General features: G+C 47.2%; 1 protein-coding gene across 1 annotated transcript in view; it reads right to left on the bottom strand.

Annotated features, from left to right (window-relative positions):
- GRIP2 (glutamate receptor interacting protein 2) overlaps window positions 1–12,619 on the bottom strand; it is a 257,911-nt gene that overhangs the window by 32,855 nt on the left and 212,437 nt on the right. Inside the window, exons 9-13 of the mRNA XM_062500422.1 lie at window positions 11,013–11,182; window positions 7,262–7,387; window positions 6,449–6,601; window positions 6,041–6,227; window positions 273–418 (exon numbers count right to left, since the gene is read on the bottom strand). Of these exons, the coding sequence (XP_062356406.1) occupies window positions 273–418; window positions 6,041–6,227; window positions 6,449–6,601; window positions 7,262–7,387; window positions 11,013–11,182 (782 nt within the window). The remainder of the gene's footprint in view (window positions 1–272; window positions 419–6,040; window positions 6,228–6,448; window positions 6,602–7,261; window positions 7,388–11,012; window positions 11,183–12,619) is intronic.

The raw sequence follows: 12,619 nt of genomic DNA, 5'->3' as shown, positions 1-12,619 counted from the left end.
TCCTATTAATGGGTAAATATTTAAAGTGTGTCCTCTTCATCTACTCCTTAGGCTTATCTCAGCCAAGCAATGAGCACAGAACATTTATGAAAGGATCAGAAGAACCTGCCACCTCGGCGCACGTTAGAGAAAAACAAGAAATGGGGGAGGTCCTCACAGGGCTTCTCACCCTTCCCTCTGAGCCTTGTGAATACACACCCTCCTACGGGTTAGCAAAGGCACTGTCAGAGTCCTGCAGGCAGAGATGAGCAGGAGTTCCTTTGGGAATGTACCTGCGACATCGAATTCGACCTCGAGCACCACTTTGTTGGTGAGCGCCGCGTCCCGCAGGAGCTGGTTGGCTTCCTCCATGGTCCCGTCCTCCGTGGCAATGCCGTTGATGGAAAGGACTCTGTCTCCTACTTGCAGCAGTCCACACCTGCAGTTCACAGTGGGAAAAGAGGGAATGGGAAGGAGACAAGGAAAAAAAAAGGAAAGGAGGGAAAAAACAACCCCACAAGTGGCCATGAGTTACTTTTTCCAGGGAAATCTGTTACAAGACACACAGAGTACTGACATATGCTGCAGAAGTGGCCCCAAAGAGAAAATAACTAATTTTGCCGTGCCTGTCCCAGTTTCCCTGGAAGGGCATAAGGAAGAAAACCTTTGTCAGTTTCTAAAGTTCAAACATACTTTACTCCTAAATAACCATTTCTGGTCACATTTTTGGCAACAACAAAGGGGGAAAAAAGCAACCCTCGCCTTTCTAAAAATCAACACCAGGGCTGAGAGATGAGAATGATAAAAACAAGGGAATGTGACTTCCTTCCCTATCTAACCACAAACAGCTCTTCCCATGCACCTACACCCTCTGGAACACAAACTAATGGCACTGAAAATTGCAGAGATTCCTCTGCTTAGTTCATGGCAAATACTGAAGCTACAATCCAATAAACTCAGCAAAATGCCTCAGAAAACTAGGTAATCATTTATCCCTTCTAATTGCATTTCTGGAAGCCAAATGTACAGTGATACTGTTTAACAGCCTTGAAAGGCCAATATTATTCCAGTGTGATGGCCTGACAATGTAACCACAACTGACCCTTCGTGTCTCTTGGTTCAGACCCACTTTCTCCAGGAACAGAGATCAGCAGGATTTTTACTCTGGAAAGAGAACATGATGTCAAGGCTACATTGGAGAAGTACTGCTATAGCACAGTCTCTTGGGACCCCCCCTGCATTTATAAGCAAGGTGTTTTTCACACATTCCTACATTCAGTATCCACCTACACTCCCTTTCTTTACATATAATGCAACACCAGCATAATCCTCCAAGTTATCTCCCACGCTATCTCAGTCAGCTCCCACCTGGGCTGGCCCATGGCTCTACAAAAACAAGACTGCAGTGTTCCCTGCAACCACAGCAAATTGCTCATCTTCCTTCTCCTCTATCAATTGTTCACTTTAACTCCATCTTTTTGGACTTTACACTTATCACCTGGCTGTCCACTACATCAGAGTTTGAGAAACCACTCTTCACCCATCACTAACATGAGCTACAGAGTGGTCTTCAAAACAAATTTAGGGTTAAGGCATCAAGTCTCAGGTTCCCCTCAAAATGTGGAGTTATTTTACCATGAAGATTCTCCAGAAGACATTACTTATCCTGTTTTACGCCTTCTCCAGAGAATCTTTATTCCCTTCCTGTTTAATGATCAAACACATGTTTGTATTCCCCTTTCTTTCACAGATACCTCACAAAAGACAGCTTGTTTTTTACTAAACCTTCCAGTCACTCTTCATCACTCACACCCAATTCAGTTGTAAGAAAACACAGCACCACAGCTTCCAGGCACACAAAAGCATCAAAGGCAACAGACACTTGGCTGTATTATACACATCCAAACAACAGGATGTATATGAAAGGCCGAGTTATCAAGAAAAAGTACACACATCTGAATTCAAGAAGAATGAACAAGCACAACAGCTTGTGCCAGTGGCCCATCAAAAGCTGAGATATGAACAAGTTTGGAGAGAGCCCAGGGAGGTTGTTTTACTGCTAGGAAAGTATACTCACACTTCTGCCTGAGTTCATGCCATCTATGGAAATACGCTGCCTACTTCATGAGATGCAAATTCAGAGGTGTTTGTTCAAGGAGATTTGGATTAGGACAGACAACTCCATGATGTATAAATGAACCCACCCTTGCAAATAAATTACATCAAGTTTAATTACAGTCCTTTACTGGACTTGTGGCTACACAGCCACATAGACACGCTTAAAAATATCAGTTTATAAATACAAAGATGGCACCGAGTACAACAGAGATGACTCCTCTGTTCACCAAGAGACCCACAGTGCATTTTTTGCAAAGGAGGGATCAACAGCTTCATCACTCAGACATCACTATCATCTCGAGGTCAAACAGGAACACAATACACTTTGGCAGCACTGTTTCAGCCACAAGGGCTGAAAGTATCATAGGATACTTTTACACTGCATCAAAGCAAACTTTTGCCACCTTTCCAACCAGAGCTGCCTTCTCCCAAAATAGCTGTTTCTCATGTTTCTTCTCTCAAGGTGCATTTGCCTGAATCTTTTACAGCAAACAGCTGTCAGAAGTATTTTATTTCTTTTTATTATTAGTCTCAGTTAATCATGGTTGTTTAAGCCCTGGTCTCGCAGGTTTGTAAAAGTTTGCGGTGTGATGCCACAACCTTCTGGCTTCCTCTACCAAGTACAAGGAGGCCTGACATGTCTTGTTAGCCCTTCAGAGTCATTCCAGAGACATCCATCTCCAGCTGTTATGTGTGCTCACACTGGGAGTGGAGCCTGGGGAGCCAAGGGTCTTGCAGAGCTCTCCTTGGCTCTGCCATAGGATTCTACGAGAATCTTCAGACAGTTTTTCCAAAGAGAAGGATTTGTCTCAGAGACACTCAGTCTAACATCAGCACCTAAAAAGTGCTTTCAGACTATGGGGGCAGAAGTGTCTTAGAATTAGAAAGAACAGGAGTACAGACATCTCCTGAAGTGAAAGACAGCCCTGTGATGTGTTGGAGTCCATGATGGGAATATCTCCCTGGGGCAGAACAGATCTGCATTTTGCTGTGACTCATTCCTTGGGTTTAAAGACAGCAACAGAGCAGCGGAGATGTCTTGTTTGATACAGAGCAGCACATATTAAAGCCTTGGGCAGGATATACACTGAAGAGTTCACTCAGCATCATCCACATCTGCATGGTCACTCCAGCTGTGGGGGGAGCAGCTGTGACCATGGCCACACTGCTGGATGCAGAAACTCATCCACTGTGCCCTTAAATGTCCCTGGGCTGACCTACACAGGTGAGATGTACATACCTCCGTGTGTGTGCACATCTGTGCCTGCACACTGGTGGGTGGGTCTCAGCCCCTAATGGATCAAAGCTCTGCTGATGGCTTCAGCCAGCTGCTAAACTTTGCATTTGCAAACTATTCATACCCAAAAGGCAGAAACACAACGATCAAACAACTGTGTCTGAGCAGAGCTAGAAAACATGTAGCTCAGCAGGAAGCATTGATTTTGGATACCGGGATGGAGATGTCAGATACTCTCCCTCTGCTGCCAATGACAGATGGGAGAGGAAGGACACCAAAATCTGTGTGCTTCAAGGCAGCCAAGAGGGGATGTCAGGCTTCTTCCCCTCCCACCCTCTATGCTGATAATGGGGGCTGAATCACTGTCTCATTCAGAACCCAAAGGCTTCATCACGCACCCTGGAAACAAAACAACAGGTGGGGAGGGAGGTCTATTAGAGGCTATTTGCAGTAAAATAAATAACAAGTCAGACAGGTGAGAATTTTTGCATCAAATAACTTGCCACAAGCTAGCACAAAGAAGAAAATAAATGTGAGGCAGTCCAACATCCCTGAGAAGAGGGTAATGCCATGCTCTTCCCTGGTAGTACTCACACTTGCTGGGCACCCCCAGAGGCAGCTCCTCCACAACAATCCACATGGACTAAGCCAGTGTGGATCATGCACTTGTACAACAGCACGTTCAGATCCACAGGTTTTGCAGAGTGTGTGAACACCCAGATCCAGGCTGCTAAACCTGATCCCTGTATCCCCAGGGCTCATCTTTTTGGCAAAGAGCAAAAACTGCAGCACAAGAAAGAGAACAGCCCAGCCTCAGCTGGGAGCCCAGCCTGGTCAAGGGGATGAAAAGGGCTGTAATGTCTTGGGCTGCAGCTACAGCAGAACTCTGAAGAGCAGGAAATAAGGTATCTTGAATGATGGAGCAAAGAGCTCTGTGAAATAGCAAGAAAAAAAGAGTGAAATGAAGACATAAAACTGCCTCTTTCACTTCACTGCAAATGCAATGCACTTATCTCTTTAAGATGGGGAGGAAAGACAGCGTTTTCCTGCCAGCTAGGAAGAGCAGTATGGTTTAGGAAAGAACGAAATACACAGCAGAGATTTAATCCCCAAATCAAATCCAGGCTGCAAATGCAGAGAGGATTTCTCCCAGTCTCCAGAAAGCAGCAGCCAGAAGAGCATGAATGCTGCGGGGTGGGCAGCGCAAGGGCGAGCAGCGTGTGGGACACATCAGAGCCAGGAAAGGCTGCACCGTCAGTCACTGCTTTTCCTCCAGGCTTGAGAAGAGGATAAAGCAAAGCCAGGCAGATTTCAGCACATCTCCCTCATCCCCTGGGACAACAGGCTTTGTTGTTCCTTGATTTATAAAAGGAGTTTGGTGCTTTGCAACATGAGCCAAGTTCGCCCACAATAGAGGATAAAAAAACCCGTAACGCCATCACCTTAATTTTTAAACCCTGTTTGGAAACAATCAAACAAACAAAAGGCATAACAGGCTTTTGAAATCTCTCCTAACTTGCATCAAGACAGCTCTTCCTCCTGTGCCAGCCCCTTGTGTGTCCTCCCACAGACAGGTGGGAGCAAGCAGCAGGTACTCCTGTTCCACCTTGCCTCTGCACTGACTGACCAGAGAGGCTGTGACACAGAGACTGATCTGCACAGCAAGACTTTAATTTCATTTTGCAGATGCTTTCCCAGATACAAATCTACAACTTCCCTGTGCGCTTTTTTTCTGGACTGGTTTGGAGACACCAAACCTTCAGCACATGCTGATGGGGCCATCAGAGACTTCTACAAGAAAGGGTCTACAGGCAGGCACTGAGTACTGCCACATTGCTGCACCTTTGGCAACCTTAGAGAAGACAGACCACAGTGGTAATCACAGGTGGGAAGAGAAACGAGCACAGGGACATTAAGTTCCAGCCTAATGAAATCAGCTCTCTTTTAAACCCCTCAAGAGATCATGCCATGCTAGGACTTGACCTGTTTAGTAACAAAAGCCTTACTAGAAGACATCTAGACTGTAGTGCACAGACACTTAAGCAGACTCTAAATCCAGCCAGCAAGGGTATTGGGAGCAGCTGAACTCCAGGGCTGAGGCTCCATCACTGGAGGAGGCACTGCTCCCAGTGTCCTTAGGGATGATAGGGAGCAGTTAATGCTGTTCCTGCCTTCTGCACTTTTCCCAGCATTATGTAGCCAAAAGCAGGGCTTAACTGCAGCACCTACCTGCTCCTCAACCAGAGCCCTATCTCTGTGATTCAAAGCCTTGTCTTTATGGCCAGTTTATATAGCTGGGCTCTGCTACACTGAAATCAGTCATAGAACATTTTGCAGGGGCCACTTATTTAGACCTTTCCCTTTTTGCACCTATACAAAAGATTTACCTTTCAAAGACAAATTAAAAAAAAAAAAAACAAAGAAAGGGAATGGGAATGGCACTCTCACACAGACACACACTCCCTTCCTCCTCCTCCCAGACCAGCCGCAGCCTGGTGCCAAGACGTTCACCTGGGGTGCGAGGGAGGCCGCGGTCAGCCGACGAGTGCAGAAATGGCAGTGACAGTAAACCATGCCCAGTGAAGAATGGGAGATATTACAAGGATGATAGTAAATATCTAAATGAGCCTCTGAGGAGAGAAAACAAACCAAACCATGAAATGTTCAGTAGCAGCACCATCAGCATCCAAGGGCAAGGTCTCTAACCTCTCTGCCGGGCTGTCAGGCTCAATAAAACGGACGAGAGGCGGGGAAGACAGAGTTTCAGTAGCAAAGATGCCTCCCTGGAGCTGAAGTCCGAAGCCATTCAAAGGGTCTCCCCTGAGGACCACCTCCGTTGTCTCCGTGTGGACTATCTGCCCGCCAGGACCCACCGTGCTGGAGGCCAGCGACACTGAGAGGATGAGAGGGGCAGAAGGTCAGGGCAGCCATGGTCAATGTAACAGCCTGGTTCCAGACCTTGGTCTGGTGCTGGAGGGGACAGTGACCAGGGAGAAGGGAGGCACTGACAGTGCTGAGACGAGTGGTTGAACCCTGGCTAACAGTCGACAACAAGGACGGCAAGGCAAGTGTGCATGCCCCCTCCAACCCAGCCTGGCCCAAGAGTGCTCTTACGTGAGCTCTTGTGCTCCTTCTTCTTCTGCCTTCTCCTCAGCATGGTGGTGCGGGGGCTCATGGGGTGGGAGCTGCGAGGTAGCGTGTTCGAGTTCTGGCACGGGAATCCCTGTGCGTTCATGGTGGGAGACGAGAAGTTGGCAGCCACCAGAGCTGGGGAAACACAGAGCATCTTAGGGGTGTGCACAGGGGGCTACAGCAGTGGGTTCACTCACTAACAGGGTCACCAAACTCTTCACGGGTTTGGAGCAGCTCCTCCTTTCCAACTCCAGGGCTCAAGACCCAAGGAATGTTTGCTTCCTACAGATTGGACACAGTGCAATGTGTCCTCTTCCCTATGTTACTGCCACAAGATAAGAAACCTGGGGCAGCACAGAGCCCACTCCTGACAAGAAATGCATCTACAGATTTTGAAGTAGTCATAAGCCTGCTGTTAACAAGCTGTTTGGCATTAGGATCTGAGCTGGATGTGTTGCTGTATCACATTGCTACTCCATACCAGACATCTTTCCCTGTCCCACAGCAACTCATTTTTGCTGTATGAAACCAGGCACGGGAACAGGGGGTTAGAGGGGATAGACCCATGGGTGCATGGGTCTGTCCAGCACACTGCTCTTATCCCAGTTACCAGATCTGTGTGTGCTGGGCTGCAGATACTGATTTTGTAACTCAGCACTGGGCTATGGAAGCAGAACCAGATGACTGAGGAGGAAACAAGTGACAAGCCACCCTATGGACCTGAATATTAAGGAAATGGAGGGGCACAAGAATGAGCACAGGCAGGATGAGGGCAATGCCATGCAGTGAGGTTACATTTGCAGTAATCCTGTCCAGATGTCTGGTTCCAAGTGGGTGTTTTGCAGTGTCCGGGGTGGTGGGTGTGACAGTAGTTGACACAGGGGTCCCAGCAGTGGTGGTGGTCACTCTTCTGCACTTTGACTGATGGCATCCAGGGGAGCAGAAATCGCCACAGGCAGGAAGGAGAAAGGAGAGAAAGAAAAAGTAAGAACCATAACCCAGGAGATTGTAGAAAAGAGCTTTATACTGACTCTGAGCAAGTCAGGACCCAACCACAGCATATCAAGCATCAGCAGCAAAAACACAACCCCACGTAACCTCATGACACTTGATGCAAAGTGGCAGAAATCCACCCCTTTCCCACAAAAAACTCCACATCCTGTGCCAGCAGCCTGACTCAGCCATGCTGGCAGTGCACATATGTCATTATCATTTGCAGTCTGTTGTGTGACGTGCAGAAGTTCCATCCAGCCAGTACTCTCCAACAGCACCAGGGAAGGCTCCTTGTGCTGTTGCCTACCTTGCTGCCACAGCTGCCCTCCCTGTGACAAGGCTCAACGCCTTCCCCATGTGCTGTGAGCACTTTGCTTGGCTTCAGCATTTGTTTAGCAGCTGCTCTCGCACAGGAATGCACACATGGATGAAAGACAGGAGTAGCAGAGACCCACCTCCAGTTCACCACAACAAAAGGGGGTTTATGCACCACTGCTTATAGCCAATTAAGGAGGCCACCAGCACAGGAAATATGCCAGTGCTGTGGCAAACAGGAAACAAAAGCATACCACCAACATGGCAGAGCCTGCTCAAGGGCACACCACCACTTTAACTTCAACCCTTACCCCAGCACATGCTGGCAGAATGTGTTGCAGTGTGATACTGGAAATCCCCTGCCTAGGAACTGCAGCTTTGCAACACCAAGTCACAAAGCCACAAGTCTCTTCTGAAGTGCCTCAAACAGTCCCCAGGCACAGGTCCCTTGTCTGTTCTCACTAATGCTCCTTTTGTCCCTGGGCAGCACAGAGTCAATTTGGTTTTCCTTGCCCAACACCAGGTGTTCTATCCCACATCTCTGCACCATGCTGCCTGGAGCACTTTTCCTCCAAGAGAAATTTCTGGCTAACAAGAAAGTTCAAGCTTTTTTATTCAGCTAAGCATCCCACAGCAGAGCATCACTGCAGCCACACGTTATCTCAGGGTTCTTTATCTCACAGTCATTTGCACTGACAGGTCAGCACCTTCCCAGGATGACATTTCCTCCTGCCTCTGGGTCCTCTGAGCAGGCAGAAATGCCACCAGCACTGGCACTACCAGAACCTTTTGAGGGTGCAAACCTGGGAGAGGGACTTATTTTGTTTACTTAGTCCATCCACAGATCTCCTCTAAAGGTCATCTGTTAGTGCCTTGAACAGCAGAAATCTATTTTCCGTGTGTGCATCACAGGCATTAAATAATTTAGGTCAGATTTTCCAGACAATATAATGATTATTCTTAGTGTTTGCTAAATATTTATTGAGTTTAGCACTTATTCTATCAAGCTTTCAAAAATACACTTCCAGCTCTGGGGTTTCTATTCTGTGTATTTTCAAAAGTAAATTTTGAGCTAGGCAGCTTTTAAAAACAACGATCAAATTAGCTATATCTAGAAAAAAAGAAAAGTTCTTAATAACATTAAGCACTTTGAACATGAGGGACAGAGCTTACGGGCATATATACAAAATAATTTAATCCACTTATAACAACTAAAACTCTCCTATTTGTCTATTAATTCTTAGCTTACATTGACAACAGAAAAAATGTGGCTTTGAAACTCAGCTGTCAGCAAATTGGGGAAGAGTAGGACAATTCTGTGAAAAAACCCTACAACAGCCCTCTCCCATCCTTTACACATCATCCCTGCCGGAGGAAAGCCATCCATCCCAGCACTGCTCCTGGGCACCATCTGCCCCCATTGATCCTGTGAGCAGGGCATAATCCTCCTACAAACTCTCCACATTCCCCCAGAACCACAGAGAAATCCAACTCAGTTTGACAAATCCCATGCTTCAGCATTAGGCCATATTTTTGCATGGCCACTGATCCAGCTTCAGATACCTCTTCACCTCCTCCAACCAGATACTGATTGCACAAGAAGACACTTTAAAAAAAATGTAAGGGCAAACACAGGCACAGGCTGAAAGGACTCAGTAATGCAAGTGCTGAACAAGGATGGATCTGCATCATATCCTCTCCTCAGCTTCTTGCCCTGGGCTCCACTCTCTTGCCAACCACAAGAGTTTGTTTTTGCAGGGTCCATGTTTCCTCACTCTTCCTGTTTGCTAAACTTAGAAAGAGCAGCCTGTGGAGTTGGCACAACATCCTTCCCTATGATCCTTCATGTGTTAAAGAGTTTAATTAAAAGTGGGAACAAATGTTACATCCCTGAGACTTCACATTTATGTGTTGCAATTATTGTCCCAAGTTTATGTTCTGTATTTCTGCCACAGCAAACCGAGGGTTTGGGTAAACAGGCTCTGATCACACTGAGCTGTCCTTCCACAGAGCCTCCTTCTCCTGAGCAGCTGCACAATGCACATATTCTCAAGAAGATTAGGAGCAGGGCACTAATGGAAGGAGGAGAATACTTCATTTTAACAGCCATAGAAAAAGGATTATAGCTTTCCATTTTTTCTTGAGCACAAAGGTCAAGTCATCCATTCACTTTGTTAAACAGCTTCAATTCTGCACAAATTGGACTGGACATGTAAGGGATTTATTTCTAGACATGGAGATGTTTTCAGGTTTTAGGTTTCACTGTAACAGTTTACAGAAGGCCGTAAGATACTGTCTTCCTTTCCCCAAACCACCCTAGAAGAGAGTGGAAAGAGCAGCTGTGTCCTGGGGTACTCTGCATCAATATTATTAAAATGAATGTCCCTGAGAGATAAGTAATTGAAAACGGTGGAAAAAGGGACTGGTACTGAACAGTCACACCCAGAACACCTGAATTACAAGACTGCCAGTACAGACTGTAACAAAACTGCAGGCAAGAGCTGCAACAAATGTACTAATACTGAGGCCATGGTCACAATGAAATTTATAGGACAGCCTGAGACAGCTTCTCATGTGGAAGGAGGAACTAAAGGTGGGCAACAAGAATGCTCACAAGGGTGAATTCCTAGTGACATTTACAGATCTTTTGTGCTTGATCTTACTGGAGCCAGAATTTACTGCCTTGGTATTTCTTTTGTGTGGGTGGTGGAAACCACAGTTACAGACAGAGTCACTCTACCCTGGGCTGCCCAGACACAGCTGCCTCTCAAGCAGGCTGGTCTGAAAGATGAACACTTGCATTCCAGCTTTGGAAGTGCATCAGGACTCTGTCCAGGTACTGAATAGATCCTTTACAAAGCCTTACCAGCCATTAGCAAATAAAAACTGAGCTTGGAAATGTATTTGCCAGCAGCAAGGTTGCTTTCTTCCCTCTCGATTAAAGTCTCTTATCTGAGGCACTAAGGAAGTGACTTGCACAGCACTCTGCGCTGCAAAACCCTGGGATTCCCATCTCCAGTTTGCGTATTCAAGCACAGATGTTCAGATGTTGCCTCTTTTTCCTTTTTGCATCCTTGAAGAACATCATCTAATCACATACATTTCATCAAAACATCCATTTTTTCCCCCTCTACAGATGTCTCTCTTTGGAATCTGTTGCACTCAAAAGCTAGAACCCCTTATAGGGACCTAAAGTGAGTTTTGAGGGTGACCAACAGTGTAGGCACAGAAGACACACCTGTTTCTGGAGGCTTCAAAGGCAGCCTGCTTTGGTGCACAGGTAATATCTCCAGCTTGACGTTCTCAGAAGTGGCAGCTAAAAGCTGAGTTGCCTCTAATAAGGAGCAGTGCTCTGTGCTTGTGCCATCAATGGAGAGAATGTGGTCACCAACGTGCAATGCACCACATCTGCAAAGGAAACAGCAGGAGAGGTAATTCCACACACAGCCAAAATCCACATCCTCACAGTAAGGAGAACACAGACAAAATTCAACAGCAAATTATTGTTCAAATTCTTGTTAACTTCTTTTCATATATAGTTTTTTCCATTCCAATTTGAATCTCAGGTTCAAGCATTACCCAACTAGGATGGTTGTCATGGTTTGACACTGGCCCAACACCAGACACGCATGACAGTCACTCACTCGCCCTCCCCTTCACAGCTGGGCAGAGGAGAGAAAAAAATAATTAAACAAAGGGTTCATGAGCTGAGATAAGGACCAGGAAAAAACACTCCAAGGGCAAAATAGGCTCAACTTCAAGGTACAAAATGAGTTTATTACTACAAAAATCAGAGGAGAATAACAAAAAGTAAAATAAGCCCTTAAAACATCTTTTCTCCCCCCCAGCCCCTGCCTCCCTCCCTCCCACCAATAGTGCAGGAAGACAGGGTAATGGGGGTTTTGGTCAGTTCATCACTGAGGTTTTCTTCCACTGCCCAGGGAGAGGAGTCAATCCCCGGTGGGACCATGGGGTCCCTCCCACGGGAGACAGTTCTGCGTGAACTTCTCCAGTGTGGGTCCAATCTCACGAGCAGCAGCCCTCCCAAAACTGCTGCAAGGGTGATCCCCTCCCAGGGGCAGACAGTCCTCCCAGAACTGCTGTGGTGTGGGTCACTCTTCCAGGGGTGCAGTCCCCCAGGGCCAGGCTGCTCCAGCCCGGGACCAGGGCCCCTCTCTCCACTGGGTCTCCCACTGGATCACAGCCTCCTGCAGGCATCCACCTGCTCTGGCATGGGCACCTTCCCAGGGGCTGGGGGTGGATCTCTGCATCCCCATGGATCCCCAGGGGCTGGGGGTGGATCTCTGCATCCCCCATGGATCCCCAGGGGCTGGGGGTGGATCTCTGCATCCCCCATGGATCCCCAGGGGCTGGGGGTGGATCTCTGCATCCCCCATGGATCCCCAGGGGCTGCAGGGGCACAGCTACCTCCCCATGGTCTCACCACAGCCTGCAGAGGAATCCCAGCCCTCGCCCCTGGTTCACCTCCTGCCCCTCCTTCCCCATTGACCATGGTGTCTCCATGTTGTTTCCCTCAGGTGTTCTCACCTCCTCCTCTTCTCTAGCTGGAATTAACACTGCACATGACACTTTCTTTTGACTTTCTTCTTAAAAATGTTTCACAGAGATATTACCAACTTCTCTAATTGGCCCAGTTTTGGCCAGCAGCATGTCCATCTTCAGAGCCATCAGAGACTGGCTTTGCTGGACATGGTGGAAGTTTCCAGCAGCTTCTCACAGAAGTCACCCCTGTGACCCCTCACCACTACCAAAAACCAGGCCATGGCAAACCAACACATTCATGTTTGAGTCAGTGCTGTTGGTGACTTGGCAAAAAATCTTTTA

The sequence above is a fragment of the Cinclus cinclus genome, chromosome 12 (genome assembly GCF_963662255.1).
Source record: "Cinclus cinclus chromosome 12, bCinCin1.1, whole genome shotgun sequence".
Taxonomy (NCBI): domain Eukaryota; kingdom Metazoa; phylum Chordata; class Aves; order Passeriformes; family Cinclidae; genus Cinclus; species Cinclus cinclus.
Note: the sequence above shows the minus strand (reverse complement) of the source record. Positions and strands in the feature narration are given on the sequence as shown.